The sequence below is a fragment of the Lepisosteus oculatus genome, chromosome 7 (assembly GCF_040954835.1).
Source record: "Lepisosteus oculatus isolate fLepOcu1 chromosome 7, fLepOcu1.hap2, whole genome shotgun sequence".
Taxonomy (NCBI): Eukaryota; Metazoa; Chordata; class Actinopteri; order Semionotiformes; family Lepisosteidae; genus Lepisosteus; species Lepisosteus oculatus.
The window spans coordinates 34,084,393-34,102,243 of NC_090702.1; the positions used below are offsets into that span (position 1 = coordinate 34,084,393).

The 17,851-nt window shown below is 44.2% G+C and overlaps 2 protein-coding genes across 6 annotated transcripts in view; both read left to right on the forward strand.

The window, feature by feature from the left end:
* ptpn12 (protein tyrosine phosphatase non-receptor type 12) overlaps positions 1-7,577 on the forward strand; it is a 62,654-nt gene extending 55,077 nt beyond the window's left edge. Inside the window, exons 15-19 of one of the 4 annotated variants that reach the window (XM_069192427.1) lie at positions 961-1,044; positions 3,862-3,956; positions 4,068-4,098; positions 5,722-5,823; positions 5,926-6,133. In XM_069192427.1, coding sequence (XP_069048528.1) covers positions 961-1,044; positions 3,862-3,956; positions 4,068-4,098; positions 5,722-5,823; positions 5,926-6,077 — 464 coding nt within the window. In that variant the 3' untranslated portion in view covers positions 6,078-6,133. Of the gene's footprint in view, positions 1-960; positions 1,045-3,861; positions 3,957-4,067; positions 4,099-5,721; positions 5,824-5,925; positions 6,134-6,602 lie in introns of those variants that run through there. The other 3 variants (XM_006633470.3, XM_069192426.1, XM_069192428.1) reach the window with 3 other exon arrangements.
* An 8,599-nt stretch (positions 7,578-16,176) lies between these two features.
* LOC102689473 (lysine-specific demethylase RSBN1L) overlaps positions 16,177-17,851 on the forward strand; it is a 54,755-nt gene continuing 53,080 nt past the window's right edge. Inside the window, exon 1 of one of the 2 annotated variants that reach the window (XM_015352628.2) lies at positions 16,177-16,724. In XM_015352628.2, coding sequence (XP_015208114.1) covers positions 16,244-16,724 — 481 coding nt within the window. In that variant the 5' untranslated portion in view covers positions 16,177-16,243. Of the gene's footprint in view, positions 16,725-16,776; positions 17,803-17,851 lie in introns of those variants that run through there. The other variant, XM_015352630.2, reaches the window with a different exon arrangement.

The window sequence follows — 17,851 nt, forward strand, 5'->3', positions numbered from 1 at the left end:
AAAAGAAAAAAAGGCTGTTTCTGTGCTGTAACATGTGTAAAGCTTGTCAGCCTGTAAGCTTGTAAGTCATTGTCTAGGGGCTTTGCTTTTCTTCGCAACATTTACTGCCTCTTTTGTAGACAAAAAACGTGATAATCCATTCTGACTCCCTTAATAGCAGACGAATCTTATTGCTTTGAACCCCTCCTACCCCTTATAGTGCGAAATATTAAGCATTTATGGGGACTGGTGTCAAGCCCTTAGTTGGGGCCATATTTAAGTAGACAGCACCAAAGTAAATTCAAAATCAGAAATCCTTGGAAAACAGGAGGCTCCTGAAGGAAATGCGCTGACCAGCGGGAGCTGTTGGCCTCTCTGCTGCGGGATGCTGGGAACTGTGCCTTCAGGTCATCCACCCAGACGAGTAGCTTGCGATTCTCTGGGAGAGAGCTGGGAGCCTGCTGGTATCGGCCTGTCGGCAGGCCTGTCTGAGCAAGATGAACTGCTTGGTAGCCTGCGGTTAACATTGGCGTGCAGGCACACACTTCCTGCAGCACAGTGCCCGCCTCTCTCCACGCACACAGCGAGGAACCCCGCTCAGACGCTGTACTGCTGGAAGACAGCACACGTACACGTATGTCCTAACCTGCAGCTTCCTGCATATTGGCAAACCACTGGTATGTGTTGGAAACCTTTACAGTGTTCACCTGAGGGGACCGCTGAGAGTGCGAGAAAAATCATTCACTTTATAGCTTTAAATGTCCTCTCTGAGACGACTGTTTCCTTCTGGTCTTTCTGGTGGAATGAAGCTTTGGTCTTGATGACCAAAGCGGCTTTGCTTTTTGGAGCAACTTACGTTTGCTGCTGATTTTCTGCTTCAGAGTGAACAGAGCTGTGTCTGTTTTACCCGGGAGGACATATGCTGGGCTTACGGAGTCTTAGCTTTGAAGCGTACGAGTAACGTGTTCTCGTTTGATTTAGATTCTGATCACAGTGTGGACTCTCCTCCTCCTCCTCCTCTGCCTGAAAGAACCCCCGGGTCGTTTTGTCTGGCCTCTGGTCTGGGTGAGCCTCCCTTTTCCGTGACCTCTTTTTACCAGTTGTTTGTTTTGTGACCACCAGAGGGCCCTATAGCTGCCATCTCCGTTTGCTTTATACAGTGTGCAAACTGCTTTATCTTTGTGTACGTGTCCATAATCATCTGAACACTAGGACCACCTGGAGAATATTTTTTGATGAACATTATCAATTATTAAGAAGATGTTACCGATTCCCATTCGTTAATCATAACCTCTGTGTTGAATGATTGTCTGTACCTCTGACGTTGGCAATGTGATTTTGTCTCCACACCATAAAACACCATACAACATGAGGTGGGGTGCCCACCTGTATGGTTCCTCGGTACACAGCAGGTTAGGGAGAGAAGTGGGGCATGTAGCTGAGACAGATTGTGGAGGCCCAAAGTAGAATTGAGATAAAAATGGACATTTCTTTTGAGATCATATTTCTCTCTCAGTAGAATGCAATATATACAAGGCATCAAAATTGACAGTTAAGCAGCAATAAAGAAGCAGTTTTGCCTTTTAACTGTAGTTACATGCTCAGAGGTGATAAATTATAACAGATGGGCTTGGAAGACGTGTATTAACTTCTTTGTAGTAAAAACAGACTTGAACCTCATACTTTAGTGTCAGTTATTATTACCATGTTAGAAAGCTTTTGTTCTTAGCGAGCATATGTGTAGGATTAGAAACAGTATTACTTTCAGTAGACCATGTGTCCCTGGTTTAAATTCCTATTTCTTCTATTTTAGAAAGTTTTAAAATTGTTCCTGTGAAACTGCATGCAAGAGACTAGATGATGCGTTGTCTGCAAACTTATTTTTAGCAATTTAAAAGAGTTTCTGTGTACATCCAGCTTAGTGCTGGTGTCCGAATAGTCTGAACATTCTGAATGCAGAAATGTATTCATGTAGAAAATTTTCAGTAATGTATCGGGGGTTTTTCTGTGCTTATACTGATAAGCCTTTAAAACATTGCGGCCTGACTTGTAACTCTCCTGGCATCCACAAGCGTTGTTTTTCATCATCCATTGTAAAAGAAATGTGAAGGGTTGCCTGGTCTGTGGAAGACAGGTTCTTCCTTAATACACAACAGCTTCACCCTGCAGTGTCAATTTTACTGCCACAATTTAGCGATGGAGCCTGTCAATCATTTAGTCACTCGCGTTGGTAAAAATGGGGAAGGGATTCGACGAGTGATGATTGAGTGTCTCTTTTTGTGCAAGTGAGCGAAGAGGAACATGCAGGTGGCCCTGAACGACGCCATGTGTTCTGTGCTCAGAGCGCTTGACGGATGTTTCCTGTGCCGCGTGTGTGGAATCGGGAGACAGATGCAGTGTTTTGTTGAGTAACGTAAACAGCAGGCACTTGGCTGAAGCTGCCGTTCAGCCGTCAGGACTGTTGTGTGCTTTATAAATGACACAGTATCAAGCTCTGTAAGTGTTGCTTAGGTCTGCTGGACGGAAAACAAATATCTGCACTTCATGAATGCTGTCAGTTGTTTCTGTGCGGATCGTTGAGTCTGATGCGCTGTGAATGACGGCTCTTAGAGCAGAGCAAGACATCTTCAATATGTTCACAAAATACAGTGGATGATGCTGCATGCTTCCAGATAAAATCATGTCGTGTTCCACAATGAAGCGCAGGAAGGCTTGTACACCAGGCCTGTAAAGCCTTATTGAATTTATCATGGCACTGTACTTCACAGTGGCTGCTCTACTTTGAAAATAAAAACCCTGGATTCGCTCAAGGCGGATTCTAGAAGCTGTGGTTGCTAGACTTGCCACACACTGCTCTGATAGTGTTCTCGGCCTGAATTAGCCAAATGTAATCAGCTTTGTTTGTGCTTATTGATCTACAGGAAGGTTTCAGGAGCGAATGGGCTCTTGAGGGACACTGGATTACAGCTACTGACAGGGCCCTGGTTTAGAATTATCTCTGTTCATAGTGATTTATACTCAGCCGAGGTCTAGAAGCTTGCATTGCAGTGTGACTTGACAAAATACTGGGATCTTTCTGAGCTATCAAGAATCAAAGTTGGTGTACTTTCTAGGACGGGTGACATGGCTTGGTTTATGTGTTAAAACATCCCTCTCTGTGAGATCTTAGCATCAGATTAAATGGGCTGCATATTTGTCTTTTGTATCTGTTATACAGAATAGATACATATATTTTCTGTATACATGTTCATCTACATATATACCTTTGGGTTTTAGGGAGATCTGTATCTTGTCACAGGCTTCAGGATTTCCTCTAGTATTTACCCTTTTTTACTATCTTCCTCTTCTCTTTTAGTTACAACCAAGTGGAAAGTAGATAAGGTGTTGTATTTCTATGGGTAACTTTTTATTTAAGGTTATGATCTCTGTAATCTGCCCCAGCCCTATTACAGTCACTGAGTGTAGTGCAAGACTTTCCCGTTTGCCTGGAACAGTTGATCGGAAATCCAGCTAGATCATTCCTCTCCTGAGATGCATAATGTAGCCCTCTTCTCGATGAGGGGAGGCTTTTCTCCTCCTTCAACGCAAAACTATCATGGCCTCGTCCACCTCTCAGAGGGCCAGTCACTCCCCTTGTTTCGTTTGCTGTTGCGTCTCCTGTAATTAAGGGGTTTGTGTAAAGAGTGTGTCACCTGGAGGTGGTCCTGGACTGTTCGAGTGTGGTAGAGAGCACGAGGGTAGGTGCCAGTGAAAGATCCCGTCGCCTGCCGGCTTGTGACTCGACCAGCTCTTGACCTGGGCTGTTGGCACACGTCCCGATTCCCAAGCTGAGTGCCCTGGCTTGGGGCTTGTCCTCATGCTTAAGGTCTTGTGCCCCCGCAGACGTGACGGCCCCTAGTCCCGTGGCACCAGGGGGCTCTGCGGAGTGGTGCGGCCTCCCCCCGGCCAAGGCCAGAGACCCGCCCCAGACCGGAACGGTAAGGAGCTCAGCCCCCGGTGGGCCGTCGGGCCGTCGAGACGCTTTTCAACCTGTGGGTCGCAAAAGAGCTGATTGAGTTCCCCTTCGTTTTTCTGCTTTTGTTTTCCAGGATACGAAAACACCAAAGAGTACAGAAAATGGTAGGTTGCTTTTAAGCTTACGCGTGCTGAACAAGTGGGTGGGTGTTACATGGCGTTTATTGCATTTTAAGGAATGACATACATTATAGAATATTTGCCCTAGTAAAACCTCATAAATGCATCCAGAAAGGTATTAAAGACATTTTATCTCTCGTAACTTAATGAATAGAGAGCAAAAGAGAGCTGATTCTCAAATTATATTTGTCAAATGCATTATTTATAATTCCAAGTCCTTTTCTATTATGCAGATTCATCAGAATTTTATGGGACACAACTCATTAACTAATTAACAGCTAATTAATGTTCTCCAATATCCTTCTGGCCACCTTCCTCAGAATAACAGCCTGTGTTACATTCCCTTGCCGGTGTCATCAGCTCTGCCTCTGCCAGTGCCTCTGAACCGCAAAGCAGCATTGCAGCCCATGACAAATAATTTATCTGCTCCAATTAATTTTTAAATGATTAATGTGATTAAAAATGTCTAAATAGCGGAGGCTTGAATGACAAACACATGAGAATAATTAGTTTCGTTAGTTATTCATTTCCTCACTCCATTATCTCTTAACCTTTATGTCTGGCTGGATTTCAGGACTGTGCCATATGTAGTGTTAATTCTTCCGTCTCCAGGGTCCTTCTCAGAGGGGGTGGGTTCAGTGTTGTTGTCTTGTCCAGCAACTCCAGTTGTCACTCCCCATCAATCCCGATCGGCCTTTTATGTGGCCAGGCTCAGATTGGACACCAGTTATTCCTCCCGTAAAGCGTGATCCTCCTTAGCGCGTTTTTGCAGGCGAACGGTTGATTTTTTCAGGACTTGTTTTTATGGTGGGGAGCGGCGTGAATGATGGGAATCCGCGCAAGAGGGTCAGCTTGCAAAGCACCGCTGTCCGTCTCAGTCCATCGTTTATCGCTACCCCGGCCCCCTTTTTTCTGTTGTTGTTAATGGCCGAATTGTCCCCTCACAGCGCGCAGCTTTTCCGCAGCATAACGATCGTATTGTACATCTGCTCAGATAGTTTTCATCTGGTTAAAATCTCTAGCAAGGCACACAGGTTTACAGGCTACACTTTGAATTTCTATCACAGATCAAAACAGCCTCAGTTGCTGCCTGTTTCCTTTATAGTGTGGGATTTTTGTTTTTCCCTGGAATGAACTGCAGCATAGCTAGAAGGCTTCTCTTGTGGGATATTGTACAAATGTTTTGGTTTCTTTTTTCCAGATGAAATGTAATGTTTAGTTCACTGTGTTCATCATCCAAGAATAATTGAATTGTGCCGTATAATCATTTGCTCCTGGACTGCACCACTAGAGAAACTTACCTTCTATCACTGTGCTTCCATTCATTCTTTGCACGTGGATTGTTATATAGATCCAGCTAATTTATCAAATAAATTCAGCAAAACATTATGGTATGGGTTGCCGGTTTAGCAGGCCCTGATGCGTACTTCGTGCTTCCCGGATACTTTTTACACCACCATCAGTTCTTCCATGTGATATTTCATTGGTCTAGGAGGGAGCCATCTCTAAAGCCTGGCGATTATCTCTGCTTACAGTGTGTCGGGCCTGAGTTTTCTTACACTGGTACCTTTCATGTTACTAAGGGTAACACCTTGCTGTTTACCTTAGATAACCCCGGGGAAGGAGAAGACCGGAAGATGGTCAATGCTGTAGCAGACGTGAACAACGTGCAGGGAGACACTGTTTCGGAGACTGAGCCCGGACAGATGGGTGAGTGGAAGCATTTGACGGCTCTCCTTGATGGGGGGGGGCGGATGGGAGTAATCATATAGCGAGGAAGCCTTTTAAAATCCCTCTCCTCTTGACTGACAGAGCGCAGCCCCGAGAGCTACCATTGGACCATTTCTCTTGTAAGGCTTGTGACAGATCTCGTTCTCTGCATTGGCGCACAGCTCTTTGTTCTAAATTGCATACCCATCCTGTCAGTTAGATTTGGAAAGTTTCCGTTTTGCATGCAGGTGTGAAACCTTAAGCTTGTATTGGGCAGCATCCGTTTTTATATATGTAGCTGTGCTGCATGTCTCCGCGGAGGAGTTTTTTGGCAGATGAAATGTAAATCATCTTCCTCAAGCTCTCTTGCTATGCATATGTAAATCCCTCTTCACTCACAGTGAGGATAAACGATAATCTGCCTTGGGTAGCTCAGAATCCCTGGACTGCAGAAATGAAATCTCGGAAAATTATACCAGGAAGGCATGCAGAGGGGAATCGGAGCATTTTTTGTGCCTTAGGTGTTTCGTGAAGCATGGCTGGAACAGACGCTCAGTAATTTCAGTCATGGTGCGGGTACCTGTGATCAAAGAACGTCAGCCTTGAATATTGCTGCTTCTTGCTGGAATGCTTGGTTTTCTATTTAGATCGTGTCGTTGGTTGATATTACAGAGTAAGCGCATGATCTTGCTCAGAGGTCTTAGAAACCAGGATACTGCATCTCTGTAAGCTGACCCCGCAGTTTGGTACACTGACCTTTCCCCTGTTGGTCTTTGCAGGTTTCAGTAACCGCTGCACTAGACCCAGGGGTCCCAGAGACCCTCCGAATGAATGGACATGATGACCGCACGCCTCGCATCCGCCTGTACCCTGGAGTCCTCTCGCCTCCTCCAAGTGCCACTGTATATCGAAGACCAGACAAGACGTTCCTCTCTCTTCACCTCCTTTTTGTACTAACACAATCTCGAGCAGTGTAGATCTCGATAACGCAATGGTACATCGCCTGTTGTACATCTGCTGTTTTGCTGGGGGTTCTCAATGCTGGTGCTAAATTTCTCTTTGCTGGGACCATTAACCTGCCTTATTCATTTAGTTAGAAGTATTACAAATGGATTTTTTTTTAATGCAAAAAGTAAATTAAAGTTTTTTTTTCTTACTCTGTTACAGTAATTGTAGACTTGCATTATTATGATACAGTAAGACATTTAATAATAGGGACAGTGGACTACTGTTTATGCTAACTTCTTGATAGCTATATATGCATTGTTTTACAGTTGTACAGGGCAAGTAGGTATATAATGTGACAAATTTACTGTCATTAAATATTCTTATTCACAGAAGATGTAAGAAGTCTCTGCATGATTGGATACTTTGTGTACCATTTTTTTTGTAAATTATTTGCCCTGCTGTTTTAGAAGATATTTCAGGTGTTTTTTTTTGTTATTGTTAACTGCTGGAGATGAAGCCGCCAGCTCCCAGGATAGCATGGGTTAAAGATTGTAATAATACATTTTTGTAAATTGTATTCAAAAGGTTATTTTTATATGATATGCGGTTTTATTCATCAGCCATGTTCTGGTGTACCACTAGCCTTGGAGCCTGTCAAGTGCCTTTGGAAAGTCTGCACCTCTGTTAGTAGCACAGGCACATCACCACGTTTGTGCATCTGGGATCTTTTTTTAAACACTTCCAAAACAGACTTGTTTGTAAGTTGCAGAAATCTATCAACCTGTCAGTAAAGCAAATTTAAGCAACATTTGCCTTTTATGTCTTCACTGGCGTTTTGTATTTCTGTGCTGTAATGGTAGTAAATTATACAATTGGACCGTCTTGACATGTAGTAAAGAGAGTGGCCATCACCTTGTCAATACATGAGCAGCTGTGGAAACTGAGCCCTCATGAATACAAAGAGGCCTGTGGATGGGCCAAAAAACCCTTTGGCTCAAAGAGTGCAGTGCCTAAATAAAACTCTTTTTTTACATAGCGTATTAATGCATGCATCTTATGTTTGACCAGCACAGGTTCTGTAATACCTCCATAACCTGTGCACCTGTATCGCTATGGAAATGCCTTAACGCAAGGCAGCTCAGTGGTACAGTGCCTTGCAACACTGGGACCTTGGGTTCAATTCCTAAGGTGCTGTCTCTGTAGAGTTTGTATATTCTTCCCATGTTTGTTTGGGTTTCCTCAGGGTGCACTGGTTTCCTCCCACAGTCCAAAGACATACTGGGAGGTGAATTGGCTTCTGAGAAAATTGGCCCTGGTGTGAGTGTCTGTGTCTGTTGACCCTGAGATGGACTAAAGTCCCGACCAGGGTGTATCCTGTGCTCATCGCTTGCCAGAACAGAATTCTGGCTGGTGCGTAACTCGGTGTTGGATAAAGGGGTTAGAAAATGGATGGAAGGACTTAATGTCAGCTCGAAAAGTACCTTAGTTGAGCTTGCGGTTTCTTCTGGACAGAAGAAATACCCTGATTTGCCAAATTATCCAATAGAAACTGTTGCTTCGTTGGGCCAAGCAGCTTTCCTGAAAATCTATCCTTAATCGTTACTCTCAGAAAGGACAGGAGGACAGCACAATCGAAATCGAAAGTCTTTACTTTAGAAAAGCAACAAGCATGTTCCTTACATTTAAATTTTAGCTTAAAATGCATTTAATGTTTGGTTAACTTTGTACTGGAGCTGGTTTATTTGGCCTAACTTGAATTTAGATTAATGCAGTCTCAAATCACAAATGGTAATGCCTTTTTTAAAATTTATATAGTGCTGGAAAACTCTGGAACAAAACCCTAGCTCCTCTTGAACTCCAACTAGACTATCCCTCTCCAGGAACTAAGCTAGGCAGTTAAGCTGCTTACAGGTTTCAAAGTAGAAGAAAACCTTTCTCTCAATTAAAAAAAAAACAACTTAAATCCTTAGGTTTGTCAGTGTCAGTGCCCAGTTCCTTTCTCCCTCTTGAGCACATTAAAGGCTCTGCTCTCTTCTCAAAGAGCAGAGAGGCTGACAACCACTGGGAGCCTCTGCTTTTATCACCTGACCATTGCTGTCTTCTAATTGCTCATATGACATGTGACAGCTCATTCCCTGCAGAATTCTGGGGAATGTAGTCCGGGCAAGAGCTACCATCTTGTCTGAACCTACCATCCTACCAAAACTTGTAGAAAGTAAGTATAAATCCCACATTTGTATTAAGATGGAGTTATATGATGTAATACGTGATGTGAAGTCTCCTGACCTAATTAGATTCAAGATGCGCAAAAGATCTGCTTTAACTTAAGAGGACATATCAGACTTGACACATCTAATCTGAAGAAATCAAATTCTATCAAGAAATACTATTTTATAGCAGCTTTTTCATTCGCTTTATAATGAAAGATGTGCCAAGGTGATTGTGTACAAAGCCACTACTGAAGATTTTTGCATTTGTTTTTATATGAAACCTACCGTTTTGGATGCATATGATTTCTGCCTCATATCTGTTCCTCTCAATGTACTGTGCTTTTCAAGATCCTGTCATCCTCACTGCTTTTCAACACTGCTTGCTTACTGGGCTTGTGTTGAAGGCTCATGTGTGAAGTGTAACTAATGGTTGCTGTTATTGCTTGAATAATAGAGGGAAGATTATATCCTGTCTCAGGATGCAGGGCTCTTGCCATTCTTTTTGTTGGCCAGAAAATTGGCTATTATGGTGCTATAATTGCTAGTAAGACTCCTTGATTTCAGTGTGTGCCAACAGCACCATCTCCTCTGCTGCCTGAAGTCTTAGTTGATTTATTTTGCTAGTATTAAGGATTGTAAGGGGGGAGGGAGACTGAATTCTAGTCTGATCTGGTTATCCGTCTGGCTCATTCATTGCTTCCTTGCAGATTGTGGCTGAGACTACACCCACAGCGCTTTAGACTCATTATGACCTGGTTATTTTAGAATATGTCTTGACCCAATGTGTCTCTGAGCTGCAATTGCTAAATTTGAGCATAGATACACAGTAGACATTGCTTGCAATTGTCTGTACTGCGTTCCTAGAAAAGTGAAGTCCACCTTTAACAAGGTTTCCTGCACTAGAATGCTACCTCAGTCGGCAACATGCCCAATGAGCTTCTTTCCTTCACTGTTCTCTAGTTTTAGATTTGCAGTTTCTTGGAAACCAAAAGGCTTTTTTTGGGGGGTTGAAATAAAATGTTAATTGCACCCCAGGTATCTTTGTGAAGTGAAACCTGAGTTGTTTTTAATCAATGTTAATGTTAATTTATTTCCTTGACATACAAGAACTTTATGAATTAGCATTGTTGTTTTACGTCTTGTGAAGTGATGTGTTTAAGAAGAGGTTCCGACTGCAAGAAATCTATTACTGAAGCAAAAAACCCAGCATACCTCACTGATCATGATTTCTTTTATGATTTTTGCACCTGACTTCCTTTTCCTGCTGAGCACACTGTAACGCTCATTTTTGGAACAGCTAGGAGGAAACCTGTGCACACCACAAGCTACTGGTTCCAATACTCATTTTTGTGTTTTTAGTGCCTGTCGGTATTTAGTAAAAGTAAGACCAACTTGAGAAATCTGAACTATTTACTTATATAAATACAAGTGTTCTTTATCATCAGTGCAGGATTTTTTTTCCACAAAAATACTGTCAAAGTACTGGATAAATATAGGGAGAATAAGATTTCGGCTCACTAGTAGTTTCTTTTCTAAATGGTAATGGTGACCCTTGCTTAAAACGTACTGTAGGGTTTTTGATCGCTTAACAATGAACGCCGTTCTGAAGAGATTAAACTGCTGCTGCTTAGCTTGCTGATTCCAGAGTGGGTCCTCTGCTGTGAAGAGTCATTTGAGGTGGCTCTCCTGGGAGCAAAAGAAGCCTAGAAGGAGGAAGGACCACAACTGAGCAGCAGCTGAACCTGACGGCCTGACGGGCACCGAACCAAGATGAACAAGACGAAAGACCTTCAATCAAGCCTCTCGTAGTCACTGTTCAGGGACAAAAAATAAAGCAGTGTAAGAAGTGAGTTTCAGGGATGGATGAAGTGGGTCCCCTCCTATTTGAGTAGCACTTTAGGAGGGCTGTACGAGATGCTTTGTCGCAGAGTAGATTTGTTCACTGCAAGAGAGCGGAAAATCAATTAACTCTAATGCAGTTGTCAAAAGATCACTGGAAAGTTGGATCCAGGTTGGGCACCTGCATCCCTGCATGCTGGGAACTGTGTCGATTCTGTGTTGAAAAGTTTGAAGTCAAAGTGTTGAAGAGTAAAGGCTACAAAATCGTCTTAAGCCATGTAGAGGGAGGGAGTATGGTATGTATTTCACTCATCATTGGATTCCTGTCACAGGCAGAGACCTCAGTTACTTTGCCTGTTGGCATCAATGACGAAAACTTCACCTCCAACGTCTATGAATTGATTGCACAATTGGTTCATTGGAATAGAGCTGTTAATGGAACTTCATCAATGCAGTTTAATTATCTGTAGATTTGTAGGTAGCAGTGTGGAGCAGTTGTCAGAGTTCTGGGTTGACCAGGTTCAGCTTGGAAGGTTGTGGGTTCAAATCCCAGCTGAGACACTGCTGTTGTACTTTTGAGCAAGGTATAGTACTTCACTTAAGTTGTCCTCCTAAAACACCCAACTGTATAAATGCAACCGTAAAATCAGCCAATTAAATTTGTAGTATAGAAATTGTTATAATATACATTCAATATCTGTGCATGTAAAAATGTTGATTTTTTTTAAAGGATTTATTGAGACAAACACTGAGTTTTCCTTTCACATAGAGTTTGGTGAAGTGACCATTAATGTGATGGTTTGTATGGGTCATGATCCGTCATCGTTATGGCGACGGATGTGTGGTTTCCAGGTGTTAAACATTTACAAAATGGCGTTCTTGCCTTCTCTTCATGCTGGCTAACTTCAAGATGCGCGTGTACCGGTTTTGTTGCAAGGCTATATCATAAAGGAATTGAATTCTCAAACCACTGGAGGATAGAATCAGAAGCTCTTGCGGAAACGTTTTTATGACATTCTGCTTCTGTCAACGCCATGCAGCCTCAATACGGAGTATGTGTTTGTGTGGTAGAGACTGTGACCTCCAAAGTCCAGAATGACTGTAAAAGCCAGAGTAGAAGGCAGTGACTTTAAAGAATCTTCAGATTAGATCTCTGTACTACAATATAATGCTTGCAATTTATGGTGAGGGGAATCGGGTATTATTTATTACCCATAACAGGGGCCCTCTCGGTTTAAAAAACATTTTTTTTTTAACTGCACTTGAAAATGTACAACATATGACTTTGTGGTTTCAGCTTTGGAAGCCTTTTACCCTGAATTGTGAATTACCATGAAGGGAGCAAGTAATCATTATACACTGTACATAGCCGTATATATGAGAAGAAAAAGCTAAAGACACATTAACAATTTGCATAAGTGAAAGCTGTGGCAGATGTTTTGAAGCAATTGTGATAAGCACCAGGTATTGTGCAGAACATTAACTGACATTCCTGTTCTGCAACATGCATGCACTAGTGAAAGTGTGTCAATAGTATTTCCTGTGACGCTGGTGCCGGCTGTAATGTCATCTGGCTTGACAGCACTATGGTGATGGAATTCCCTGCAAGTCTGAGTAGTGAGGTTTAGCTGCTGGGTCACAAGCCGCAATTATAGTAATGAGAACATGCCTCTGCCTACTCATTACTAAATCCACCTACACTCTTCAGTCATTCAGTGTGTGTTTCCAGGTTGAACCAGACTCCGTTAACATCCTGAAGGTCAGAGTGTGAAAAGGTGAGGAGTTGTCTTGCAAATAGGTGGCACTGGATGAGTACACCTCTGTTCTTTTCTCTTGACATCACATGTAGGTGCACACAACTGAAATCCCTTGAAATATGAACCCCTGCTTTCTAAGGGTGGTTTTGAATTTGGGTATGCTGGAACAGTACAGTTTATGTAAAACACATTTCCTCTGTTATTTTTAAACTGAGGTTGTCTTTCATTCAACACATGACTGAAACACATTCAAATAATAGTGAACATTGAAACTGAAACCACTGCTCAGGCGATCAATCACAATTTTAATCACAGCCACGCATGGGAATCCTTCATATAACACCAAGCTGATTTGTTTCTGATTTCTGTTTAACTGAAACCAACTACCAAAATAGTGTTGCTTCTATTTGACCTAAGGTTTAAAATGTTTTTTAATCTTTGAAGTCATATTTTTTAAATTATTTTTACAAATGGATCGTGTCCCTTTTGAGGAAGGGCTCAGTTGAGTTTTCACCTGCTTCATAAAATCATTGTTTTTCAATTTGATTGATTTTGCTGTCATGAAACTTGGAATCTGAATTATATTTATTTTAATCCTCAGAATTTCTTAATTACTTCATTTTAAGTTTGTGATCATTTTACAAAACGTGGTGCTTTGTCTTCAGGTTACCAGATTCTCTCAACAGTTTATTCAACTAAGGGCTGGTGGAGCTGTGTAGTGTGTGAAGATTGAAAAGATTAGAAACTGCTGGTCATGTACATTTGGAAGAGCGGTAGTGCTCATTAAGATCTCTGATCGGCAATCCACTAATTACATAACCCAGATTTGAACACTCATCCCTTGATTAACTATTTCTCAGTCCAAATCCAGGCATCATCATCATTAGCAGAAGTAGTACCAGCAGCAGCTAAACAGCTGGGCTTTTTCAGGACTACTTCCAATATATTGCCAGCAGCCATATCACCCTGCAACTCACAACTGGCAGCCCACTGAAGCTCAGAGCCTGGTCAGTACCTGGATGGGAGACCTCCTGGGAAAAGCTAAGGTTGCTGCAGGAAGAGGTGTTAGTGGGGCCAGCGGGGGGCGCTCACCCTGCGGTCCATGTAGGTTCTAATGCCCCAGTATAGTGACGGGGACACTATACTGTAAAAAGGTGCCGTCCTTCAGATGAGACTTAAAACCGAGGACTCTCTGTGGTCATTAAAAATCCCAGGGCGTTTCTCGAAAAGAGTAGGGGTGTAGCCCCGGCGTCCTGGAGAAATTTCCCATTGGCCCTTACCAATCAGGAGGAGCCCTTACCTCCTAATAATCCCCCTCTATGAATTGGCTTCATCACTCTGCTCTCCTCCCCACTGATAGCTGATGTGTGGTGAGTTTTCTGGTGCACTATGGTGCACTATGCATCATCCAGGTGAACGACTACCTGAACGACTGACCAAAAACAGTGGCCAAATGTCTGAAGACAACGGAGATTATGCAGAGCATAAATGAATAAGCTTCAAGAGTGTTAAGTTGAAATCATCAACTGCTGGTTTTACATATAAAATCACACAAATGCTGAATACAGAAAAGAAACTTTGTTTGAAAATTCAATAGATAAATGCACACACCAGTCGCATTCAGCAACAGTAGCTCTCGAAACTTCACAGCTGTAGAATATTACAGCACAATGTAAAGAATATACTGTAGATGAAGGCAGCCAGAACTCTCTGAGCTACAACAGAAAATCTCTTCCAGAAATTCGAGAACCAAGCCAATTTGTTTTCACTCTGAACAACAGCAAAAAAGAGCTGTCCGGGTCTTTTTGTCAACTTGCACTCGACTAATTCTCAATTTGATTTCAGCGAGCCTGTGATTGACATTGCCTTTCATCTGTGTCGTCTTCTGAGTCTTTCCAAAGCATTCTAAGAACAATAAACTTGCTGTTGAACAAGCAGACCGTGTTGGCAAAGCGCCACTGGATATGAGAGAAGCCAGTTAGAGAGGAAAGTCTGTTTGCCCTCCAGGCAGCAAGCTGTAGATTATTGTGAGGAAACTGTGTGTTTCAGAGGTTCTCAATACGTTTAAAGGCACAAAAGGGCTGGCAGTGGTTCCTTGGGTCTTGCCACACGGTGGGATTAGCGAGGAAAGTGAGAGCTAACAGACATGCAGTGATAACAGGGCACCCTGTTGAGATCCCCACACAGTGGTGCCCTCTATTAACAGACAGTTGGGGGCAGTGGCAAAAGGGGCATGAGGGATGTCTTCTGGCAGGAGCCAGTTGTCAAGACCCCACCACCACCACCACGGACAATGGCTTTGGCCTCCACCCCTTGCGCCATTTTGTATAGATAATGTCCGATACAGCTCCTCCAAGACCCAAAGACTCACTGTCACCAAGTTCCTTCCCGACTGCATCATGACTACCATACATTCTAATGGCAACTTGGAGACCGTTTATTAGTCCCTACCTCTCAAGGGTTTGAATGAGTAGCACTGCTCCTACTTGAAAACTAAAATGACAAGCACTAGTACTACAGCTAATGTCTTTCTTTCTTCATTTTGTACAGTACCTAACTTCTGTGAACTAAACCATGAGAAGCTTTCAAAAGCTGATGACTGCAGTATTGTTGCCAGGGCTGAAATCAAACCTTTGACAGAAATCAGAAAACTTGTGTTACTGTTGACTCTATTATCAATTGAAATGCATTTTGGTACTATTTCCATAAGACTGCTTTGTGAAGACCCTTGCTTAGCCTATCTTGTGTTGAAATTGATAGCATTACCAATTGATTGATTACTGTAATGCCATACGTATTACAGTATCTTCTGTGGTGTAATGGTGATAACTTCAGATTTCTGCTGCAGTGTGCTAAATCTATATCAGTACATAACTCTTGTCCTTGTAAATTGCGCGGCTTCCAGTAAAAATTCAGAGTGGAGCACCACGTCTTCAGATCTCATCGCCCAAAGCCTGTAGAGGCTCTGTGATTGTCCACACTTTCAAAACTATCTTCAAGTCCTATCTGTCCACGGAACTGAATGAATAACAGGTTTACTCAGTGTCACTAAGACAATTTTCTTTTGTTTTATTAATATTTTACTTCTGTTGTGTATTGTATGTGTGTTATTGTACTTGTACTTTAAGTTACTCATAGATAAAATCGTATTAATAATTATTAATTGCGATGTTTTGAAAATTGCAACAATTTTGGCTCATTTAAATAAAGCAGACGCTGTATTCAATAAATGTAATAAAAAAGCGCTCTTTATTTTTATAAGCTTATTAATCTTGTCCTGCGTTGGACGCATTCCACATACAGTGACATAACAGGTCTGCTAGGGTACCCAGGCAGCACAACATCCAAGATTTCGAAGTGACATAATACGCGGAAGAGCCGGCTAAATATGAGCATTTACAGCTCTTGTAGTGAAACATCCACTGTGTGGCGTCAAGTCTCCTTCAGCGCGGGTCTTTTTTTTTTTTCGCAACCTTTCCCGCGTTTTCTGCCGGCTCTCCCCCGCCCGCTCGCCCCTCCCACGAGTCGGCCCCCGGCTGTCCATCACGCGCCGGCCCCACCCCCGAGCCGCTCTGCCCGTCACAGGCCGCGAGGCCCCGCCCCTTCTCTGCCTCTCGCACAAACAGCAGCAGCGGACGGGGAGAGTAAATAGAGAAAAGCCCCAAGATGGCGGAGTCAGTGAGCTTCATTCACTTCGCCGCGTCTGATAAAAACCCGCTCCCCAAACCCAAGGAACCTAAAGCAGCGCCGGACAGCCGGCTCCCGTCCTCCCGGGACCACAACCCCCCGCCGCCCAAGAAAGTCCGAAACGAGGAGAAAAGCCTTAAACCCAAGAAACTCAACGGGGAAGGCGGAGGAGGGGGAGGAGGCGGCGCAGGGGAGAAACAGCACCAGAAGCAGAGTTATGGCAGCCCGACAACATGGAGCTTCAGTCCCGTCAAGACGAGCAGCCCCCCAGCGCCGGTCCAGGGACCATTACACAAGGTGTTCCCCGCAGGCGCCTTCATCGCCGCCGCCAGCAAGCCGAAAAAGCCCAGGGAGAAACGGGAGAAGGAGAAGAAGAAACACAAGCCAGCTCCTGAAAATAACAGCCTCGCCAGTGCTGCGATGAAGAAGGAAAACGGGGAGGTGAAGTTGGTGCAGAAAGGTGGGGGAGTTCGCAGCTGACATTTCCCTAAGTTTGGACTCGGCGATCACTTCGCCTGACGGGGCTGCGGGCTCTCCGGTCGCGTGGCTGCGGGGGTCTGGCGGCGCGCGGGTGCGCAGCGCAGCTCTCGCGACTTCGCTACTCGGTCGCCGAGCGCCGGGAGAGGCGCGTGTCCCGGAGCGCGGTCGGGCGCAGCGCCGCGGGAGTGCGGGGGGGACGGGTGCGAGGACCGCAGGCTGGGGCCGTCCGGCTTGTTTACATCGCCGTTACTTTGGGGGGGGGGGGTCTGCTGCCAGGCCGACGAGGAAACGGAAAGGTTCTGGTGGTTTCCTCACACTCGCACGTTGGTGGCGTTGGTCGTCCCCTTGTTTTGCCAGTTGTCACGACCGCTGGGAAGTAGCACTTCGTGTCCGTCGGAACTGTGTATGGTTGAGCGCCCGCTGAACACTGCGGTGGGGGGGTGGGGGTTGAGTTGGGCTGCTTCTTCGCGATAGGCTGTGGGGACGCACTTGCCCTGAGCCCGGGTCCGGAGCGCTCCTGCCGTGTGAGGGAATGCTCGGCCAGTCCCTCGCCTCCGGTCGAAGTGTAGCTGTTGTACGAAGATGGGAGTCGTGCCGTAGCCGTCACATGCACTACGCCACACTTCTCCCCTCCTTTCCGTGCGATACGGTCTGTAAACAGACGTGTTCAGCAGAATGAAGCCTCCGAAACTGTAACTCGAAAAGGAGCTTAATTATCGCTGCTGAAGATGGGTTTCCACAATGCCGCTTTCAGTCGTTAAGGGAGGAAACTGGGATTGAACAGAGGAGCGAACGCTGTGAATTCATTCCATTGGCGTGTCATTGTGCGTCCATACGAAACGCTGACCTTCTAATTTTATAAGTGTTAATCACCCGCCATTAAGTCATTTTTTTTCTCTCTCGCCACGCCCCCAAAATAATGCCGAAGCAACATGGCTTTCTAATTGCGCACTGGAATAATGCTGCTAGCCTCGGGCCGCTCCGAATTGCGTTTGAACTTTTCTTACGCTCCCCCTGCTTTAGGAAGCCCACGAGGAATTCTGTTGATTTCATTAAACGTAAGTTCCCTTAATGAGCAGCATGGGAGGGGGGAACAAAACAGAAAAC